The sequence below is a fragment of the Equus caballus genome, chromosome 7, assembly GCF_041296265.1.
Source record: "Equus caballus isolate H_3958 breed thoroughbred chromosome 7, TB-T2T, whole genome shotgun sequence".
Taxonomy (NCBI): Eukaryota; Metazoa; Chordata; class Mammalia; order Perissodactyla; family Equidae; genus Equus; species Equus caballus.
In genome coordinates this window covers 51,290,718-51,313,200 of record NC_091690.1, presented here as the reverse complement: position 1 = coordinate 51,313,200, position 22,483 = coordinate 51,290,718, and the positions used below count along the sequence as shown (strand labels likewise).

The window sequence follows — 22,483 nt, the reverse complement described above, 5'->3', positions numbered from 1 at the left end:
TCTTTTGAGACTCCCTTTTCTCCCACTCAACATCATTACTAAGATTCAGCCACATTTTTCAGTTTATTCCTTTTTCTCCACTGCATATGATTCCATGGGTGACCCCACCCCAATTTAATTATCAGATTGACTTATTTACTGCTCTGAACATTCTTGCACACATGTCCTGGTGCATGTGTGTGAGAGGTTTTTTGTTGTTTTTTTTGCTGAGGAGGATTTGTCCTGAGCTAATATCTGTTGCCAATCTTCTTTGTTTTTTGCTTAAGGAAGATTAGCCCTGAGTTAACATCTGTGCCATCTTTGTGTGTGGGTTGCTGCCAGAGCATGGCTGAGGAGCGGTATAGGTCCACGCCCAGGATCTGAACCCGAAAACCCAGGCCGCCGAAGCAGACAGCGTGAACTTAACTTCTCCACCACAGGGCTGGCCCCGTGTGAGAGTTTCTAGAAGGGGAATTGCTGGAGCAGAAGGTTTGCACATGTTCAGCTTCCCTAGGTTATGCCAAACTTTTAAAAAATAGTTAAACCAGAACTCCCACTGAACCACCTGATGACACTTGGTGTCATCAGAGTGCTTTTTTCGAACAGGGCCTGACACAGGATAAAGCCCTATGAATTAAGGTTATTATTATTAGTGGCAGAGCCTAGCTAGGGACTCACTGAACAGCTTCCTCTCCCTGGGCGCACAGCTAAACTACATTTCCCAGCAGTCCATGGGGCTAGCTGGGGGGGGGGGGGGTCCCATGACTATTTCTGGCCAATGGGATTTATGAAGAAGAGATGGCGCCCACTTCTAGGCTAGATCCCTGAAACGGCCCACAGAACCTTCTGCTGTCTCTCTCTCTGCTTCTTGGCTGGCAGGATGCAGAGGATCCATCTAAAGACGCCAGGGTGGCCCTGGGGGATGGTGAAGCTACAGACCGGAAGAGTCTGGGCTTCTCACTCATCTGGGGATGGCCGCCCACCTGTCGGAATTGAGATGCGAGCGATAAACCATTCAATGTGTTAAGCCACTCCGGTTTAGGCGTTGTTTGTTATGGCAGCTGGCGTAACTTATAGTGACTGATTGATTTTATTAGGATGATTATTCAGATTGCCAGGTCCAGAATTTCACACTGGGCTCAAGGTTTTTGATTGCTGCCCCTATGGCCTGGGCCCAGGGACAGTTGGGGCTTACAGGGCATTTGCAGAAGTCCTGATAAAAAAACTTACACATGTGGATCTATACAAAAAACTATACATTTGAAAATACTGCAAGGTTGTGACTTCCTGAGCAGGATGGCTTGGGCAGAAAGCTGAGGTCAGCAATGCCCCTGGTCCTGAGGGTGGCCTTGCCCACTAAGTCTTGGGCCGGGCCTAGCCCTCGTGGTCATGCTAGGTCCCCAAGCTTCTGAGGGCTGGAGTCTTAGGAGCAGGCCACGTAGCTGGGGGCTGAAGGTTCGGGGGCCGGGACGAGGCTGTTCTCATAAGGGTTGGAATAGGGGCCATCGGAGGAGCCCCTCTGGGCACCCTGGGAGCCCCCTGAGCTGTAGTCAGTTGAGATGCCAGAATCGGACACCACGAGGTACAAGTACTTGAGGTGGGGTGGGGTTGGGGGCAGCTCAGGAGGCAGTGCCCTCGGGCGCAAGAGTTGGGAGCTGGGATCCAGGATGGTGTACTCAAAGCTGGCAGCCGAGGCCCCCTCCGGCCCAGGCTTCAGCGCCAGAGCAGATGAGCAGGAGGAGGCCTCCGAGCCCGCATCCATGGCTGCCGTGTCCAGACCACCACCAGGCTGCGGGAGGTCCTCGCTGGTGGGGCTCCGGGGCAGCAGCCACTTGTCCAGCACCAAGTAGGGGTCCCGGGCATGCTCACTGCCCACCGGCTCCAGCAGGGGCCCCTCATCCTCTGCCCCGGGTTCCACTGCCTGGGTCACCCCCCAGCAGCGCTCAGAGAGGACCTCCAGGGAGGCGGGGGGGTCCTCTGTGAAGGGGGTGCAGGGGTTCCACCACAGACAGCCGTCATTCTGGTACAGCCACAGCTGGGGAAACAGCGCCAGCTGCTCAGAGCCCGGGGGTGTGGCCCAGGAGCAGGGAAGCCCCGGCCCCAAGGACAAGGCCACCTACCTGGAAGTTACCCTTGTGGGTGGTGAAGAGGCCCTCAAACTCGCTCTCGGGGCTCGGGATGCCAGGCCAGATCTTCTGCTTCAGAGCCCTGGTGAAGCCAAAAGAAACGAGTACAATACTCCCCAATACGTCCCCAGCACCAGTCACAGGGGCACAGATCATGATGGAGGCAGAGGAACGCATAGGGACTGAGGAACGGGGGTTCTGGCTGAAGCATCTGCAAGGCCCCACAAAAGGGTGATGGGAATAGGGTTTTGAAGGATGAATAGGAGTTCAATACACACTGCTTCATGCTCCCTCTAAACCTGGCCCAGGCTTGCCTGGAGGTTCCTTATGTTACTTCCCTTCTCCTTTCCATGGTTCCCCAATGCATTCAGAATATAATTCGAACTCCTCCCCACAGCGCTGTGGAGACTCTGCATGTTCTGACCCCTGTCACCTCCCTCACCTCATCATCCACCACTTCTCCTTAGACACTCTGCTCTAGCCATAGAGCTCTTCTTGCAGCTGCTGCAATGTTCCAAGCTCCTTCCTACCTCAGGGCCTTTGCACTTGTTTCTTCTCCCCACTTTTCATGTGGCTGCCTCCTTCCAACCTTCGGGTTTCTGCTCTGATGTCACCTCCCAGAGGCCTTCCCTGATCATCCTGTCATGTCCCTCGACCCCATTTGTTTCTGTGATATCACTCATCACCATTTATAATCAAATATCTGTTGGTTCCCTTGTTTGTTGTCTGACTCAACTTTGAGACCCTCAAGGTCAGGGATGTGTCTGGTTTGTTCTCCACTTTCTCCCCAGCGCCTAGCACATACCTGGCTCTCAAGGTGTGTTTTCCAACCAAGTAAATGAACAGGGCCTCGAAAGACAATGAGGAGATTGCTTGGGGGAGAAGGCAGGAAGGGCATTTCAGGCAGAAGGAACAGCATGTGCCAAAGCTTGGGGGTGTAAAACCACATGGTCTGTGCTGGGAATTACAAAAACCTCAGGATGGCTCGTCATATCATAAATCTTTCCGTGAAGCCCATCTGATGGATTTGACAAAAGTTGATGACATTGGGAAAAGGAATGAGCAAAGGAATTCAAGAAGGAGCAGCCGCTGAGGCAGAAGGAAAACCAGGTGAATGTCCCCCGAGAATTTTAACCAAAATTCTGGGTCTAGTCTGGCTGGCCTCCCAGCCCTGCCACTGACTGCTCACTGTGTGACCTCGGGCAAGTGCCTGACCCTCTTGAGCCTGGGTTTGCACAGCGAAAAGGGGACGCTGGTGGGGAGGAGTGTGGGCCCGGGCCCGAACGGGGCGCTCACCGGCGGTGGGAGAGCAGCGCGAGCACAGCCAGCAGCAGCAGGATGAGCACGAGGATGAGGGAGAGCGTCAGGAGGAGGGGGTCCAAGTCTGGGGAGCAGGGAGGCGGTCAGGGCGGGGGCCTGGCCCGAGGCTCCGCCCCAGCCCCTCCCGCCCCCCGCGCGGGGCCTCACCACTGGCGGTCAGCAGCGACGCGGGCTCGGACCAGGCGCTCCAGAAGCCGCCGAAGCTCGGCTCGGCCATGCGCGCGCGCACCGCGAAGGTGTAGCGCGTCTGGCCGCGCAGGTTGCTCAGCACGCACTCCGTGCGGCCGTCCAGGATCTCCACCTGGGGGCGGGGCCGGAGTGAGAGGCGGGGCCGGAGGGGGCGGGCCCTGAGGGCCGAGCCAATCAGAGGAAGGAAGGGCGGTGCTCAAGCGCGGCGGGAGGAGGGGGAGGGCGATGAAAGCAGGAGGCGGGGCCCAGGAAAGCTCGGAGCCAATCAGGGCAGGGGCGGGGCCAGAGCATAGAGGGGCGGGGTCTGGGGTTTGAGACCACGCGGGTAAGTGGGGTTGGATTCGGGTGGGCTGGTGGGCATTGGGAAGGAGGCCTTGTCGCGGGCGTCAGGGGCGGGACCCGGAGGGGCGAGGCCATGGGGGCGGGGCCGTGATGACCATCTGCGCGGGACTTAGATGGGCGGGGCGGGGATGGCGACACGGGAGCCTTTGGGAAGCTGGGCGGTAGCGGCGGGCCTCACCCTCTGCGCGCCCCCGGCGGCGTTGCCTGCCGAGATGTTCACCTCGTAGCGGATAAGGCTCGCCATGGGGGCCCCAGGCGGCGGGAGCCAGCGCAGTAGCACGTGGCCGCCCTCATCGGCCAGCCGCGCCAGCAGCCCCGCGGGGGGATCCAGGAGCACTGCCAAAGAGGGGATACTCAGGTGGGGGGAGACCAAGGCCCCCTCCCCCGACCACCGCCCCGTTCCCGGCACACCTACCTACTTCGTTGACCTGGATGACGCGGCGGTAGCGTGGAGCGCCCGAGGTGGCCGCTGTGACGCGCAACTCTAGGGGCACGAAGCTCGACGTGTCGGCCGTCGGCAGCGAGCACCAGAAGCGCACCGCGCCGCGGGCCGTGGACGCCTGGTGCAGGCGGCACGGCTTCCACGGCTCACCCCTGTGCGCCGAGGGACCAGCGAGGGAAGGGAGCAGGTTGGAGACATTGCCCGCACCGTGGGCGCACTTCGGACACTACCACCAGGGGGCGGCCCAGCCCCGACGCACGCGACGCCTTGGTCCTGATTTGGAGGGGTGTGGTCCCGGCCCTGATGTTTGGGGTCGTGCTCCAGCGGTGATCAGGGGAGCGAGCGTCCCAGCCCTGGCCACTAAGGGACGTGTCAGTCCTGACCCCGCAGGCTTCCCCCAAGTGCCCCCCCCCAGGGAAGGTGCCCTCCGGCCCCTGGCAACAGGAGGCGTCCCTAGCAACGAGCTCCGGGGCGCTCTGCCTCCCGGGTCGGACTCACTCGAGCTGGTAGGAGAAGCTGTAGTTTTCGGGGCCGACCCCGGCGCTTGCCGCCTCCTCCCAGAAGCACACCAAGTCCTCCAACCGCTCGGTGAAGCATAGAAGCTCCTCGGGCCCGCGGGCCGCCAGCAGGGCCGCTGGGGGTGGGCGCAAGGGGAGGGGGTCAGGGCAGCCGAGCCCGGTCCTCCGGCCCCAGCATCTTCCCCCTTCTTCCCGCCGCCTGTGCGCACCGATAAGAAAAAAGCCCCGCCCCGCTCTCTAACCCAGCGAGGCCCCCTGAGGGGTCCGCAGAGGTGCTGCCCCCCGAACTCCCAAGCGCAGGTTGCTTGCCTTACTGTCGCCCCCTACACACACACCGGCCACCTCGCGAAGGGCTGAATTGCGCGCAGTATTCAAGGCCTCCGCCTCCCGATGCCGCCCCGCCCCAGCCCGGGACGTGCGTGCCCGCGGGCGAGTGTGGAGGAGGCGGGGCCCCCTATCGGCCCCAGCAGGCTCCCCGCTGCCCGATAGCGCCAACCGTGCCCCCTGCCCCCCTCCCTCGGCCCGGCGGGGAAAGGGATCTGGCGCCCGCATGCAAACCGTGTTTACAGTCGCCTGCGGCCCGGCCCCTCTGCCTCGGACTCGAGCTTTATCCTCCCTCCCACTCTGGAGGGTCCAGGTCCCCTCCCTTTGGGGACTCTCGACTGCAGTACCTAGACCCAGCACCACCCCTGCCCCGTTAGCATTTAGCATGTCCCAGGCTCCCTGAAAAGATACAATAGGAAACTTATGTCCCTCTCTAGCGTCTCCCCCAGAACCCAGTCTGGGAACTGAGACCCCAACATGCCCCACTAGGACCCAGTCTAGGGGTTCAGACACCAGCTTGGCCCCCAGGACCCAGAGGGGACCTTCAGAACCCAGAAGGCCCCCAGGACCCAAAATAGAAGTTCAGGCCCCAGCATTGCTCTCCAGGCCCCAGTGCGGGGGTCCATACACAGCCCCATCCTCACCTTTGCTTTCAAACCTGGGGTCCGAGGAGTTGGGTGGGGGAGCCCAGGCGGCCCCAGCGAGCAGGAGACAGAGGGAGCCGACTCCTGGCCAAAGAGGCGCACCGAGGTGATTCATGATGCAGCCCCCGCTAGGAGGGGTCCAGGGCTCCCGCCCCCCCTTTTCCAGCCCTGGCACAGTCCACAGCTGGGTCAGCAGCTGCCTCCGCCGGACACAGCTGGCCAGGCGCTTCCCGGCCAGGCTCCTCCAAGTGGCAGCTTCCCGGAGGGGGCGGGACCAGCAGGCAGCCTGGGCTCAGATAAGCGGGAGGCTGCTGCCCTGCCTGGCCCGCGGGAGGGGGCAGGGGCTCTCCTGGGCCCCGGGGCAGCTGGGGGGCTGGAACAGAGTTCTGCCTCAGACACACTTTCTTGCTGTGTGACCCTGGAGGAGTGACTTACCTTATCTGCACTTCCATCTTCTCACGTGTAAAATCCAGCTTGGCATATAGCACACATTCCAAAACTGTAAACTTGATAGTATCGTGCTAACCAACATCTTTTCCCAGTCTGGGGAGGAATAAATAATAACAGTGATAGTAACTAGCGGTAGAGGGTTTTCGCAGTGCTGAGCAGGACGGCCAGACAGTATGCACGATCTCATTCGTATTTGTAAAATACATATATTCTGGAGTGAGGTTTCATTTGTGATTTTTTTGGAAAAAAAATTTTTACTGCTTACAATTTTTATATTCTTGGGATTTTAGTTTACAAGGAGTACACAGTTCTTTTAATGATCCGGAAAGTGATTCTAGAACAAACTGGAAAAGCTATTTGCTTGGGCTGAGCTCAAACGGAGGTAACCCTCGGTCCCCGCCCCAGGTACGTGCCTGGGGGAGGGGTGGTTACCTACCTCGTGCCACCTGCCCGCCCTAGACTAGCCAATCAGAGCTCTTCACTCCCTGAAGCACAGTGATTGGTTCAGGGTGAGCATGTGACCCAAGTGCATCCAATGAGCTTCCGTCTTGGGACTTTACCTGGAGTTACTGGGAAAGGGGGCGTGGCTCTCTGTCGGACGATGAGATCGGCGGATGGAGTGGCCAGAGACATCTGTGCCACTAAGAGGGAAGGAATTGCCGGATGGTGAAGCAAACACTGGCTTTTGCACCGTCTGTTCCCTCTACCTGGAAAGCTGTTCCTCTAACTATCCACAGGGCTCACTCCATCATTTTAAGCCTCTGCCTAAACGTCACCTCCTCAACGAAACCCGCCTTGATCGCCCTCCTTAAAATAGCAACCCACCCATCCCAAACTCCCCGTCGCTGCTAAATGACTTATTTTATTATTATTATTAGTTTGCATCCTCTGTGCTGTTGTCACCTAACATGCATTTGATGTTATGTTATTGATTCGCCTCCCTCACTGGTCCATTTGGTTCATTTCTGCATCCCCAGCCCCTAGAACAGGGCCTGGCACACAGTAGGCCCTCAAGAAATACGGGTGGAGTAAAAGATGAGGGAAAAACCAAGCTAAGAGAGGTAAAGAAACACTTGGTCTTGAGTGAGTCCCCGGATGCAGCTGTGCTCGGGCGCTCCCGCGCTTTTAAAAACCAGAAGTCATTCCACGAGAATCTCTTCCTCAGGACGTCGGCGTTTGGGTGTGTGTGTGAGAGAAGCAGAAACGGTAAGCCGTGATTCTGAGAGGCGAGCCAGCCCAGTGGGGAAGTGGACGTGTCTTGACACATCGGAGATAGTTCAAGTTTGAGGCCCAATCTTATCAGGCCACCTTGGGTCAATCACTTGACCCTCCCGAGTCTCCGTTTTTCGTGTATAAAATGGGCACAATAACAGTCCCTACTTCGTTGGGTTGTTATGAGGATTATGAGATAGATTCTGTCATGCTCTTAGAACAGTGTACACAGCAAGGACAGCAATTGCTTGCTTAAGCTGGTTCAAGAAGGTGATGTTACTTACACCCAATTGGCCTTAAGAGACTTAGAGGGAAAAAAAAGCCTGTAAGTAGCATGTTGTGTACCATAATTGACTTTTTATCAGACTCTCCGTGAGGCTTCAATTCTGTCTCCTCTCCCACCCCACACAGTCCTTGAGCATCCCCTTATGATTGTCCCAGGGAAATGTTTAGAACCCTAGGAATTGCTTTTGCCCATTCACCAGAGTTCTCCCTTCTCCTAACAGTGCCCAAATGTAATTTCCTTTTTTTCCTCCCCAAAGCCCCAGTACATAGTTGTATATTCTAATTGTAAGTCCCTCTAGTTCTTCTATGTGAGACGCCGCCTCAGCATGGCTTGATAAGTGGCGTGTAGGTCTGCGCCCAGGACCCAAACTGGTGAACCCCGGGCCACCGAAGCAGAGGGCATGAACTTAACCACTACGCCATTGGGGCCGGCCCCTAATTTCCATTTTTGTGCCATCCTCCAGAATCCTCTCCTGTGATTGGAAGTTTCTCTGCCAGCTCAAAGGATCGGACCAGGACCCAGGCCTGGCCAATTAGCATATTAGAATCCTCTGAACACAGTGATTGGTTCAGGGGTGGCCACGTGACACCAGCTGGTCCAATGGGCATCTGCTCTGAGACTTTTGCTGGAGCCGATGGGAAGGAGGGGCTCTCCTGGCGTGGGAAGGTAGAGCTGGTGGGTTGTCAGCCTGTAACTGCCCCCAGGAGGTGTGAGCCTGCCTTGGAGCAGGGCTATATTAATTAAAATGTTCTTTTGGCTACTGCAATGGAGACCCAAATAATAGGGGCTTACATAAGATAGATATTTATTTTTCTCTTAAGTAACAACCCAAGTAGCAGTAATACAATGTGGCAGCTCCCTGGTCTCAGAGAGCCATGCTCCTTCCATTTTGTCACTCAGTCATTCAGAGAATGTTAAACCACCCAATCCAACATGATCCACTCCATGGCTTCATTCTAACCAGCAGGAGGCAGAAGAGGAAGAGGAGGACACACCCCTTGTCTTTAAGGGCAAGACCTAGAATTTGCCCAGCTCCTATCCCTTTACATCTCATTGACCAGCACTTAGTCACATGATCACATTTTGCTGCAAGGGAGACTAGAAATGCGGTTTTTACTCTGGGTAGCCAGCTAAAAATCGGTGGTTCTATTACCATAGAAGAAGGTGATTGGATTTGAGGGGACAATGGACAGTCTCAGCCTCAGTGCAAATCCGAGCCAAGAGACAGCAACAAAATCCTGATGACATCTTTTTGAGTCCCTGGATCCAACTGTGCCTGAAGCTGGATCCATTGAACTTTTCAATTACACGAGCTATTAATTTCCTTTTTTGCACATGCCTGTTTGAATTGGGGTTTTGACCACTCGAAACAGACAAAACCCTGATTAATACAGTGAGCTATAAAGCCCCTAGTGTTCAGCACAGAATAGGAGTTCATAAGTGGGCATATTATTGTTACTATTATTGTTGTTGTTATAAGTATGTTGCAGGTGGCCCTACAGCTCACCGTTGCCTTCCCTACCTGTTTCTTCTTCCTCCCCTAGTACTGATAGAGAGCTCATCCCTCTGCTTTCATGCTCCCAGCCCTTACTGACTCACAGACCATAATGTTATTTGTCTCTGATTCCGATGGAATTTCATTTCGTCACTCTTCCATATGCATGGCAGAAAAGAAGCCTATCGCCCCAAAATGTTGGTGGAGGGAGTCCTGAACTCTGTGTGTGTGACAGGGCCCTCCTCTGTCATCCAGTCATGCCTCACCCACCCCCCTTTCTTAGAGCTCTTAGTTTTTTTTCTCCTTTTTAAAAAATTTTTGTCTTGATGAAGAGTAAACACGGGGCACATGTCCATAACTTTGGTCACTATTTTCATCCACTTCAGTGAGTTCTGATGCGTCTCCAATGGTTACAAGATTTCTCTGGGGAAGGGTCTGACCCCCCCAGTGATTCCCTTTCTATATTTACAGGAAGAAACTCTCCACCGGCCCCCCATGGGCCGATGCCTTTGGAATGGGGATCTGGTGCCAAGAGGGTCAGAGGGATGGGGTCCAATAAGGTGGGGGGAGGCTGGGGAGCACAATGGGCCCTACTAGGGAACGCAAGCTTTCCAGGGCCAGGCCCCAAGCTGCCCATGGGGTCTGCATCCTGGCGGGAGGAGAGAGCCACCTCAGGTCGGGGAGACTGAGTTTGTGTGCCGGGCCCCCCCCTTCCGGCGCAGCATGAAGTCTCCGGGGGCGGCTGGACTCATGGCATAGAAGACGTTGGCGTTGTCCGGAATCAGGAGTTCTGGCCAGAGGTGGAGATGATGAGCAAAGGCCCGCACAACCTCATTCTTGCCCCATAAAGCACCTCGGTAACGTGCTGCTGGTCACCCTGCAGCCTGAACAACCTTGGGCCCCTTCAGCCAGGGTGAAGCCAACCTCATTCTCCTCTCATTGGGAACCTGGATGACTTCCCAGTCGAAGCCTGAGCAACCTCAAGTCTGCTCCCCACCATGAACCTGGGCAGCCTCCTGCCATTTCTCCCTGGAGTCTAGACAACCTACACTGGCAGCTTGGGCAAACTGAGGCCGGCCGGCCCAAACAACTTTCTGTGCCCCCTTGCCCCCAACCAATGCCCAGCCAAGGTCATGCTGCTCTCACCATGAACTTGGACAACTTCTAACTTCCTGCTTCCAGCCTGCACAACCTCCGGCCCTCGCCCTTGACATCTGAACGACCTCATGTACTCCTTCCTAACGTTCAGCCAACCTCATGTCATGTCCAGTTATATATCAACCTCTTGCCTCTCCGTCTTGAAAACTGGACAACCTCCTACCCACATCTACACTGAAAACCTCATGCTCCCCTACCCTGAATTTCAATACCATGTGGCCCTCTCCATGCCAACTTCATGGACATACTCATTTCCCCTCAAATCCAAACCCAGATCCCCTTCAGTCTCCCACCCCACCAGGCTGAGCCTGAACAACCTCATGATCCTACAAATTTAAGCCCAGCCAACATTCTACACTCCCTCTCCCACTTGACCCTGGACAATCTCATTTCCCCCATAAATCCTAGGAGGACATCTTTGGTGCCCCCTCCCTCACAGTGAGCCAGGACAACCTCACGACCCCACATAATTGAGGCACAAATATTTGACTGCCTCTTATCCCTACTCTGTACCTAAACTACCTCATGGCCCTGTTAGGGCCATGCTTGACCCTGGCCAGTCTGCCACCCTCCAAGCGGTCCCTGCTCACCCCGGTCCCCAGGAAGGACTTGGAAGAGCTGGTAGTCATGGGCCCAGGGCTGGGCCACATTATGCTTTTGCAAGGCTCGCTGCACCACGCTGGGGGCCTTGTCCTGACTAGTGAGCTGGGAAGAGAGGGCGGGAGGTGAGGGGTGACGGCCCCAACCCCAAGGGCAGGGCTGCTCCCAGAAGGTCCCCAGCCCAGCTGCTCACCAAGATACTCCGATACAGGTTCCCATGGTCATTATCGATGCTGACGCGGATGACACGGGCCTCCGAGCCCTGCTGTCCCAGGAGGGGGATGCAAGGGCCGCTCAGGGACAAGGCCAGGGGCCGGGGGCCTGGCAGGTCTGGGCTCAGGGGCAGCTGTAGGCAGCGGGGTGGAGGCTGAGCCGAGCACTAGCCCCCTCCCTCATTGTATCCAACTCATCCCCTGAAACACCCAGAGCCTGGGGACACGCCATTAGGATGCACACCAGCTCACATCTACACAATTCCACCGCAGACAGACCTTCATGCTGTGTTACACAAACACGCTACACACGACCCATAAACACACAAACCCACGTTCACACACAAGACATCCCGTGTACACACACGTGCTCGCAACTGTTGTACACCCACGAGCCCACGTCCACAAACAGCCCCGCCAACGTCCCGCGGATATTGTAGAGATTCACGCCACATCTCTCCTTAACGTATGCAAATTCCTGGGGACACACATATCCTCGCAAAAGGGTGTGATCACGCCCTGGAGAGCCCTGTGGGCAAGCGGACCCACGGTTCCAGATCTGAGCACAAGCCAGCTGTGTGCGCAGCCTCCTTCGCACATGCCTGGCCCCGGAAGCCCGCGCACGCCGGTGCGCATGCGCACACACAGTCTGGGCGCCCGCAGTCCCACGTGCGCGCACGGGAGGGCCCGGTACCTTGGTGCTGGGAACCTGGGGGCCTGGAGAGGCCGGGGGACTGCCAGGAGGAGGGTCCTTGCTTCTAGGACTGGACGGGGGGGACCCTGGGGACAGACTAGGGGAGACACAGAGCTGAAGGTGGGGTGGCTGCCCCGACCTCTGACTCTGTCATCTCCAGTCCCTTCACCAAGTGGGAAGCTCACCTGGAGGTGGGGGATGAGGGGTCCCCGGGACTCCCACCAGGGGACGAGCCTTTCTCTCGGGACAGCTTCCTGAGAATAGGGCCAGGAGAGGAGGCTGAAGCCAGACTCCGTCCCAGCAGCAGACCGCTGTCCCTGTCCACATCGCCCCCCACACACCCCGAGACTCACGCACTAAGGCGCTTGGTGAGGCTGATTCGCCGCCGGACACGTGGGGAGCTGGGGCAGGAGGCGGCCGGCGGCTCAATGACACGGGAGACGTGGTAGCTGAGGGGTCGGGGTGCAGAAGCAGTGGGCAGGGAACCAGGGGATGAGAGGTAGAATCAGTGGGAAGCTGGATTTTGGGTGGGTAAGTGGGGAACAGCCAGGGGGGGAGCACCCAAGGTCAGGGTCAAGGTAGTAAATGGGGTCATTAGCATCAGGGTCTTATTTGGGATAAGTTGCGATGGCTTAGTTGGCAGGTCACACTGGGACGCACAGGGTGGGAATGAGGAGTCAAATTTGGTGAAGGATAGAGTTCAAGGTCAGGTAACTATTGGGGTCCATGGTTAGGGTCATGGGTTCAACAGAATGGAAGGAAACAACTGGGATAGTTGAGCTGGATGGTCAGATATACGTCAAATTTGGAATCAATGTTGGGGGTCAATGATTGGGCTCTGAGAGTCAGACAGGGGGTCATGAATGGGGTCCGGGGTCAGATGGGGTCAAAGGTGGGAACAGAACAGAAGACACTTGAGTGCAATTGCCAGCTACATGTTATAGGTTGAAGTCAGAAAGTCAGATGGGGTCAAAGTTTGAGGTCAGAGGTTGACTAGGGCCCTTGACCGGGCTGGAGATAATGCAGGGTCACAGGTTGGGGGATCAGGGCTCAGGAAGGGGTCTTAGGAGGCCTTGGGGAGGTAAATGGGGTAGGCAGATCCAGGGTGCATACAGGGTCAGCCCGGGTGGGGCCAGGCCACAGGGGGGTCACCTCTGCTCCTCGCTGAGTTGCCGCTGTGCCCGCAGGGCAGCAAGGACAGGCGGGTGGGGGCTCAGGCAGTAGCTCCGACAGCGCCTCTGCAGCTGCTGGATGCGGGCCAGGATCTCCCACTCCTGGGGGGGTGGCCTCTGAGACCCTGCCCCTGCCCTGCCCCCAACCCAGACCCCCCCACACCCACCCCAGGGCCCGCTTACCTTCCTCCTCTTCTCAAAGTTAATGAGATCCCCCTGCAGGCAAATTTTGTCTGAGCTGGAGCCTCCAGGGTCAAGGATCAAGGGTCAAGGTCGGGGGCTGAAATGTCAGGAGCCCTACTGCACTAAGGGGCTGGGGTCAAGAGTTCAGGCGGGGTCAAGGGTGGGGTGTCAGGAGGCCTACTGTGCTGATGGTGCTGGTGCTGAAGGCGATGGTGCTGGGGTCAAGAGGCAAGGGGCAGGCAGGGGTCAGACCTCTAGCATGTCCGGTAGGGCTGTGTCCAGCATAATCAGGTCCGTGAGAAAGGTACCAAGGTAGGGGACAGGGCCTGGGGGCAGTTTCTGTGGCCCCCAGAGCTCCAGTCAGTCTCAGACATCACCCACTCCATCACGCTCCACCCCCTTCCCTGAGGGTCCCACTGGTCCCCATCCCAAACCACATCACTCACTGAGGGCAGGCTTCCTAGGGGGGTGTCCTCCTCTTGGGGTCCCTCGGTGGCCTCCTCCTGCAGGGAGGGGAAGATCTGAGCAGTCCTAGGGTCTCTTTGACCCCCCCTCGGGGAAGATGCCTCAATATACACCCATTTTGCTTTCAGCAATCACAGACCAGTTGCCAAGGTTTCCCAAGGGAAAGTGAACAGGGCGGGGGAGGGAGGGAGGGAGAAAATAAACCGCAGAAAGCAGGCCCCACCGGGACGATGAGACCCGTGGAAATTCGTAGAAGAAAACTCAACTGGAGCCGGGAAGGCCTGTAGGGGGAGCTCTCACGCCCTGTGACACATCGTCAACTACACCAAATAGGAGACAGAGCTTGCATCATCCACGGGGAGTAAAATCACTCTACCAGGGGTGGAAGATTTCTCTCCCCACCCGGAAACAGCCCAGCCAATGAGAAATGCCACAGCTCAGCCAATGAGAAACGCCACAGCCCAGCCAATGAGAAATGCCACAGCTCAGCCAATGAGAAACGCCACAGCTCAGCCAATGAGAAAGGCCACAGCCCAGCCAATGAGAAATGCCACAGCTCAGCCAATGGGAAACGCTCCAGCTCAGCCAATGAGAAATGCTGCAGCCCAGCCAATGAGGAGCCACTGCCGCCCCGATGTTACTTCCCTCCAATGAGCTTTCCTTTAGAACAGCCCCTCCCTCCTCCCCCTTCTCTCTATAAAGGCCCCTCCCCTCCTTTCTTTCCTGCATTTGCCTGTGGTTCCCCACAGCGTGTATGTCCTGAATTGCAATTCTTTTGGCTCTCCCTGGATAAACCCCTTTTGAGGCTTTATAAGTTGACAGAGGTGGGGCTTGCATGTGACCCTCCAGGGCCAGCCTTGACACAGCTGAGAATCCTTGTCTGGGGCCTGGATGGAACGGGCTGGCTGTCAGTCTGCTGGAGATACCCTGAATCTTGCCTTCACAGCATCGCTTGGCTGATAATTTTTTTTTTTGGTAGTGCTTTTATTTTATTCTTTTTGTTTTTTAAAGATTGACCCTGAGCTAACATCTCTTACTAATCTTCTTTTCTCCTTCTCCTTCCTCTTCCCCTCCCCCTCCTCCTCCTCCTCCTTCTTCTCAAAGCCCCCCAGTACATAGTTGTATATTCCAGTTGTAGGTTCTTCTAGTTCTGGCATGTGGGATGCCATTTCAGCATGGCTTGATGAGCGGTGCTAGGTTGGTGCCCAGAATCTGAACCAGCGGAACCCTGCACCCCAGAAGCGGAGGGTGTGAACTTAACCGCTTGGCCATGGGGTGGCTCTGTGATAGTTAATTGCATAGCTGCTGGAGGACTCATGACTGCACTGTGTGTCTCTCCCAAGGCGGGAACCATGCCTATCTGGTTCATGGCGGAGCCTCCTGGCACACAGTAGGTGCCTAATGCAGAGTCCCTTGTTCCTCGAGCTTATCGTTGTCATTAGAACCTAAACCTTGCCTACAATAAGTCAGATGTGCTGGCACACACTTTTCAGTTTTGCTTATCAAAGTCAAGGCCCTAGCACAATTTTTTTTTCACTCTTTGCTGCGACTGTGGCCTCAAGCGACCTTTTCCCGTAACTTCTGATATTTGTTGAATGAATAAATAAGGTGGTCACTGGGTGTGAGCTATCACGAGGGTAGCAGAGGTGGTGAAAAGGTGGGGCTGCCAACATACAGGAGGCAGGTCACTCCTGAAGGGCAAGAAAAGGACTCTAAGCCACAAGCGATGCCTTGTTCTGCCCCAGGTCCCCCTCCTGGCCCGGGATCCGCGGGGTCCGCACATCTCTACCTGGGAAAGGATCTCTCTGCAGCTGAGGTGGTTGTTCTCGTCGGAGAAAATCTGTGAAAGTTTCCTGAAAGTGGATAAGGGTTCCCTGGGGGGACAGGAGAGGGGTCAGAGGTCCGCGGCTGGGAGGCTCAGAGCTGGGATGGGGGAGGAGGAGAATCCGCCCCAGGGGACCCCCGCTCCTCGCTCACCGGCTCACGGCGCCCCAGCTGCGCTTGAGGCGGTAGATGGGGTTCGACTGCAGGGCCGACAGGATGGCGCGCAGCGAGGAGAAGTTCCGCAGCTCCCGGCAGCGCTGGGGGCGGGGTAGGGGCGCTGGTTAGACCTCAAGTCTGACCCCCAGGTACGAGCCACCTTTGATCCTATGACTTTTGACCCCTGGCCAGACCCCTACGACTCGCCCCACATCTGATAAGCTACCCAGAGTCAACCTCCTCCCGCAAGAGCCCCTCCCCTCCTCTCCCTGCAGCCCCAGCCCCGCCCCAAGCCGCCCCTCCATCCCTTACCTCTGACCTTGGTTGCTGGCGTCCCTGCCTCTTACTTCTCCCTGAGCCCTAGTCGTGCCCACAGCATCTCTCCTGGACCCAGACCCCTCCTCACTAAACCAAGTCTCACCCCGGGTATCAACCTTCCACCCCCTCCCCTCCCCCTTCGCCACGCCCCCACTCTCTCCTGGGCCCCCCATTTCTCTCTTCCTCTCTGCCCCGAGGCTCCTGCCGCGCCCCTACCCAGTCTCTTTCGGGGACCCCCGCCCCCTCCCCAGGGCTTTGGTCCCTCCTCCAATCATATCCCTTCCCCAGCACCGGCCCCATCCCATCCTCTTATCCCTGCACCCGCCCAGTGTCCCTCAGCTGTCCTTGGGCCGGGCCAGCCTCCACCCGCCGCCAGGCTTTCTCTTAGGCACTTCCCAGCCCCAACTCTCCTCTTATTCCCAGACCGCGGTCCTCTGCCTTCCGTCCGCCCCGCCTCCCCCCCAACACGCACCTGGGCGATGCGGATCCACTTCTCCAGCCGCTGCGCCCTCTGCGGGGCGGCCAGGCCCGGCGGCCCGAGCACGGAGCCCAGCACGCAGCCGGTCACTGTGTTGAACTGGGTGACAGTGGCGCGCACGGTGGGGGCGACGCCTGCGGCCCCGGGCCGGTCCCGCTGCGACCACACGGAGCCCAGGCACTCGCAGGGCCGCACGCGGGAGAAGAGCTCCTGGGCGGAGAGGGGGGCGTGGAAGTGGGTGGGTAGGAGCTGTGCCCAGCGGGACGTGCCCCCACCTCCCGTAGGCCCCGGGCCCTCACCACGTCCAGCAGGGTCAGCTGCTCGGCCACCTCGTCTACACCGAAGTCCAGGAGCTCAGGGCCTTCCTGCACCAATCCTTCCTCCTCTTGCGAGCAGCCTTCGGGGCAGCCTGCACAGGGAGTCTGGGCAGCTCCTGGAGGTCCTGAGGGAGCATTCGAGGGGGTTAAAAACGCGCAAATTTTAATCCAAGACTGGCTGTGTGACCTTGGGCAAGTCCCTTGGCGTTTCTGAGCCTCTCTTTCCTCATCTGTAAAGCGGAGACCTCCCTGAGCGTTTTTAAGGACGTGGGAGCAAAATTAACATTCATCGAGCACCTGGCATGGATTAGCACACTCGGTAATTTAGCACACTAAACCAGCGGGGAAGGTACTATTATCCACCTTCTCCAGGTGGGGAAACTGAGGCAGGAACAATCTGCCCTATGTCACACCATCAGTAAATGGCAAGGCAGGGATTTGAAGCCAGGTGCTCAAAGGCTAGAGCAGAAAATAGGGCTTTTTGACTTTGAACCTGTGTTAGGATAAGATCCGTCTGCCCCGGTCTTGTGAGAAGTGGTAAAACTTTGTGGTTAACGGAAGGCTATCGTCCAAAAGCCCCAAGTTCAAATTCAAACTGGTCCACCGGGCTTGCTGTGTGAACTACAGCCAGGCTTTTTACCTCTCTGTGCCTTGGTTTCTTCATCTGGACTTTTTTCAGTCAAACAAGATCATGCATGCGAGACTGCCATAAAGTGCTCAAGAAATATGAATGATGTTTCCGAAGTGGGTTTCAGTGGTGGCGCCCCCTAGGGGACATTTTGAAAGCTGGCTCCTGCCACAAGGTGGATGGACGTGCACAGAGAATTGTCCCACTCAGCCTCCAAATGTCCCTCCGAGACATTTGTGTCCTTGAAAAACCTATTGTTTGCAATAATCGGCTCCCAGAATCCGACTGTCTTGCTCATAAACACGAATTATTTTGGCTTCAGGAATGCAAAGACCGTGAAAGTCTGGACTTTCTTTTGTTCGGAAATTACGAGTGTTTACTATTTCGGAAAACGATGTCACCAAGGTCTGTGCTTCCAGCGTCTGTGTTGCCAGGGTGCTAGTCGGTGTCTGTGGCTGTCACATTCATCACCATCCTGCCACAGACAAAGGCACTGGACAACTTCATCGTGTTGCCCAGTGCCCAAGCATTGACATGTCAGCAAGCAGAGTTTATTGTTGTGCACGCTGCTTTCATTTGATTTCTTCCTCGGGTTACAGTTCCAGCATCATATTATTATTTTAAATTATCTTTGTGAGTCTAATTATGTCTCTGATTTCAAATTAGGACAGGTGGCATTGCAAAATATTAGTTTTAAAAAGTGGGCACTGGGAAAAAAAAAACTGCACCCAAGTTTAATCAAACCTTCAGATCTTACAGCAAGTATGGGGGATAGAGGAGCATGCCACATGTCACCACGGGAAAGCAAACAGGGAAATAGAGAAGAATGTGTCCTTCCTCAAGACAGATGACCCATTTTTTTCCTAATGACACAGGGACTGTCACAGAACAGAGACCTAAGGAACAAACAACCAAATGCCTTGAATGGATCTTTGGATTTTGAAGAAACAACTGTAAAAAAGGAAATTTAGGGACCATGGCATGATTTCAATATAGACTGGGTATTTTTTGATGTTAACTGATGACTGATGATTTTTTTGGAAATGATTGTGGGCATGACTGTTACATATTTTTTAAAGTCCTTGTCAATTAGAGGTACAAACCAAAATATTTATGTGTGAAGTGACCTATGTCTGGGGTTTGCCTTCAAATCATCCTGAAAGGGAATTGGGGGCTCAAATGGATGATTGTTGAAGGTGAGCAATGGGTGTTTGAGAATTCCTTACACTATTCTCTCTACTCCTGTATAGGTCTGAAATTTTCCACAGTAAAAAGGAACCCCAAAATAAAGATATCAAGGTTCCCAGAGGCTAGCACACAGTAGGTATTCAATACATGTTTGTTTTCTCCTCTGACCTCAAGAACCCATAGCTTAGCTTAGCACTTTCAATAGAATTTCCTGCAATGGTGGAAATAGTTTCTACCTGTGCTGTCCGATGGGGCCGCTGAGCACTAGAACTGTGGCTAGTGGAGCCAAAGAACTGAATTATTTTTATTTAACTTAAGTGCAGTTTCAATGGCTGCATGGGGCTGGTGGCTACCCCATCGGACTGAGCAGCTCTAATGACTTAGAATCCGCTGGCGAAATCTGGAAGGCAGAGGAAGAAAGGCACTTAGTAACCAGGAGGGAAGATTGCGGGCTAAAAATCTATAAATAACTGAGACTTTGTCATCCGGGAGAGAGAAGTGGCTGCTAGTTTGTGAAGCAGAGAGAAATGTGGCCACTTTATCTGAGGATTAGCGGATGGAGATGAGGGATACAGCGACACAGATGCTTTTGTGATAGGGATCAGATCAGACACAGATGGGTGAAAGATGATACTTTATAAGCAGGATGCAATTATTCAGTCAACAAATCCTCCTTGTTCCTGCCCCCTGAGGTCAGAGCCGGGGACAAGACGAATGAGAGATATGCAGAAAAATAAGGCGGGCTCAGAGGATGGGGGGGGGGATATATTTGTTGGTAGGGGGTCAGAAAAGACATATCTCAGGATATTTTTCCCTCCCCCCAAAGCTCTCTACAACAGAGGTTAGCAAACTCTTTCTAGAAAAGACCAGACAGACTGCTGACACATACTCGACAGGAAAATATCAGTGTGGCTTCTTGTATCTATTTCTTTATAAGTGGTCCATAGCTAATAAGTAAGAATCAGTGATAATAATGAAAATTACACTTTTGCCAAGCCCTCATTGTTTATTTATTTACTCGTTTACTGATTCTCTTCCCCAGGAAACTGGGTCTCCTGCCCACTCTTATGTGCCCAGAGCCGGTGGCCAAATATTTGTTGAAAGAATGAAGAGGCCAGTGAGGTAAGTACTGTGATTGGCCCACTTCGCAGCTAAGGAAACTGAGGCTCAGAGAGGTGAAGTGACTTATCCAAGGTCACACAGTCAGCAAACGGCAGAACTGGGATTCGAACCCAAGTCTCTGGGGCTCCCAACACAAGTAGCAATGGAGTGATCTGTGGCTAGAAACACAGGGCGTCCTGACCCAATGGTGGAGTATCTTTGTAGTTAGGATGGAGGGGGTAGGGGGAGGCGCTAGACAAATGCTAATATGTTAGAACAAGAGTTATTATCCCCACTTCACAGGTGGGGAAACTGAGGCTCAGACAGGGTTAAGAACCTTGCCCAAGATCTGTAGCTCCTTGAGCAGAGAGGAGGCCCCTGGGGGATGGAGCAAGCAGGAGAGGCCTCCTCAGAGCCGTATCAGCGAGCAACCCCCTCACCTGCCCTGGCCTGGGGCTGCGCCTCCTCTTCCTGCGCATGCTCAGCCTCCTCCAGGAACTGGCCCAGCAGCTTCTCCGCCTCCCGGGCCTCGGCGCCCAGGGGGGCCGCCCAGCCCAGGAAGGTGCGAACACTGCTCAGGTCCGAGTGGGCCGGGGGGTCCCGGAAATCCTGAGGGTGGTCCCGCAGCCAGGAGCCCAGCACCGACACCACAGCCCTGGCCGGAGGGGCGGGGCCTTAGAGCCCAGCCCGCAGCTCTGAACCTGGGGGCCCCCTCCTCTTCAGATCCCAGCTGTGACCTCTAGGACCCCCCCCCCCCCCACACCCGATGGGAGACCAACCTCAGGTTCTGGTTGAAGCTCAGATCGCGGCCCTCTGTCTTCTTGATCTCTACCCTGGGCAGAATCCCCCAACTGGGTCAAGAGGAGGGAGCCATGGCGGGCTCAGGAGGAGGGTTCTGGGGTTGGGGGGGTTCCCGGGTTCCAAACCGGCGGGAGTGCCCAGGAGGTTTCCCGTGGGTACTGACCCCGGAGGCAGGGGCGGCGGCGGCGGGGGCAGGAGAAGGGCCAGCACCCGGGCAGTGGGCACGAAGGCCCGGTGGGTGGCCAGGAAGGCGGGCACGAAGCCCGGGTCCTGTGCGCGGTCTCCAGACACCAGCTCCCGCACCAGCCGCTCCAGCCGCGCCGCCCTCAGCGCCCGCACCTTGCTGGTACGGTAATGGAGGAAGGCGTCGCAGGCAGCGGGTCTGGGGACCTGCAATGGGACACGGAGGAGTGGCCCCCGGAGCCCCCCTCCAATCCCGCCCATCTCTACCGCCGCTCTTGCCTCTGATCCCGCCCCCTGGACTCATTATTCTGCCCCAGGCTCGGATGACCCGCAGCCTGGCCGGGACACCCTTGTCCTCCCAGGCCCTGCCCTCTGTCCTCAACGCTCCAGCCACGCTTCACTGGCGCTTCCTGGTGCCTGCCCTCCCCGCCCCCTCGCCCTCACCTGGCCGCTTCTAAAGACCATCTCTCCCTCCAGCTCAGCCCCGCTAACCTGGCTAACCCGGGCCCTGCCGTCCAGTTGGGTCCCCGGGTCGCGCTCTGCAACCGCGCGCTCACCTGGCCCCGCCTTCCTCATCTCCTCCACTCACCTGGCCGCCCCTAGGCCCCTCCGCACCCTTACCTGGCCGCCTTGAAGCCCCACCCCTCCACTCTGCCCTCACCTTTTTACCTCCCCGCCCCTCCACTCGGCCCCGCCCCCACCCGGTGGCCTCCCGCCCCGCCCCCTCCGCCCCCTCCTCACCTCGCCGCCCCCAGGCCCCTGTCCCGGGCTCCAGCGCTGGCTGCGCTGCCGCCGCAGGGACACACTGTACACCGCGCCGTCCTCGGTCTCCTGGCCCCAGTCCTGCAGCGGCGCCTGGACGCGGAGGCGAGCTCAGGGCGCCGCTGGGGGCTCAGGACCCTCTCCCCCGCGGCCTCGGGCCGGCCCTTCCCGCTCCATCCTCCCTTCCCGGCCGGAGTCGGCGAGACTCAGGGCGGGGTCCCAGGCTAGAGAAGCCCCCTTGGCGCCGCGGGGACCCTCCTTCCCCGGTCCTGGGAGAATGGGGTGGCATTTTGGGACGTCCCAGGGTCCAGTCTCACGGAGTCTGTCTCTGTCCCCTCCTGCAGATGCGCTGAGACCACCCCCCCCCACACACACACCACCCCGCGTCTTCCATCCCTAAGAGGAACCTGCAACTGCACTGGGTCAGCAGCCAGGAGGCCTGAGGGCGGGGACTTGGAGGTCGCCAGGGATGTGGGGTCCCGGGAGCCCCGGCCCCCTTACCAGGGCGAGCTCCCGGCCCGCTGTCCGCTCCATGGCCCGTGCCCGTCCCGCTCCGCGGCGCCGAGGAGTGAGGCGGAAGGGCCGGCGGCGCGGGGCGGGGCAGCCAGGCCTCCCGGGGGCGGGGCGGGTTGGGGCAGGCGGGACCCACACTCTCGGATGCCCCCAGGCGGACCCCCGCGCCCAGCTCAGGCCCCCGGGGTAGAGCTTCCAGCTCTCCCTATAGGTGTGTATCAACCTGTGCCCAGGAACAAGGCCACCTCTCTCTCCCAGGGGAGGGCTCTTTGCTGTGTCCCCAGGTGTGGGGGAGCTAGTGTGCACAGCTAAGTGGGGACAGGTCTACGTCCCCAGGCTGACAGTCCCCTGTCCTTAGACGGGGAGGGCTGATCCGCCCCAGGGGTGGGGGTATGTCCCATTT

The 22,483-nt window shown here is 57.0% G+C and overlaps 2 protein-coding genes across 10 annotated transcripts; both read right to left on the bottom strand.

The window, feature by feature from the left end:
* Window positions 1–1,050: 1,050 nt before the first annotated feature.
* On the bottom strand, window positions 1,051–6,148 carry EPOR (erythropoietin receptor). Its single transcript, XM_023645369.2, has 8 exons — window positions 5,885–6,148; window positions 4,897–5,032; window positions 4,372–4,550; window positions 4,135–4,292; window positions 3,573–3,726; window positions 3,402–3,489; window positions 2,100–2,187; window positions 1,051–2,014 (listed from the first exon to the last, which is right to left on the bottom strand). The coding sequence occupies exons 1-8, from the start codon at window positions 5,997–5,999 to the stop codon at window positions 1,403–1,405; spliced, it is 1,530 nt and encodes a 509-aa protein (XP_023501137.1). The 5' UTR covers window positions 6,000–6,148; the 3' UTR covers window positions 1,051–1,402.
* A 2,465-nt stretch (window positions 6,149–8,613) lies between these two features.
* On the bottom strand, window positions 8,614–22,172 carry RGL3 (ral guanine nucleotide dissociation stimulator like 3). Of its 9 annotated transcripts, none has more exons than XM_023645357.2 (19): window positions 22,069–22,171; window positions 21,547–21,660; window positions 20,786–21,012; window positions 20,601–20,672; window positions 20,262–20,476; window positions 16,887–17,029; window positions 16,582–16,797; window positions 15,789–15,892; window positions 15,601–15,685; window positions 13,793–13,849; window positions 13,599–13,685; window positions 13,347–13,379; window positions 13,144–13,265; window positions 12,345–12,440; window positions 12,177–12,245; window positions 11,992–12,088; window positions 11,279–11,431; window positions 11,076–11,190; window positions 8,614–10,117 (listed from the first exon to the last, which is right to left on the bottom strand). In XM_023645357.2, the coding sequence occupies exons 1-19, from the start codon at window positions 22,099–22,101 to the stop codon at window positions 9,999–10,001; spliced, it is 2,157 nt and encodes a 718-aa protein (XP_023501125.1). In that variant the 5' UTR covers window positions 22,102–22,171; the 3' UTR covers window positions 8,614–9,998. The 9 variants fall into 9 exon arrangements, with proteins under 9 accessions (XP_023501125.1, XP_023501126.1, XP_070129184.1 ...); XM_023645358.2 differs by having other exon boundaries at window positions 20,601–20,654; XM_070273083.1 differs by lacking the exon at window positions 13,599–13,685 and having other exon boundaries at window positions 22,069–22,172.
* Window positions 22,173–22,483: the final 311 nt, after the last annotated feature.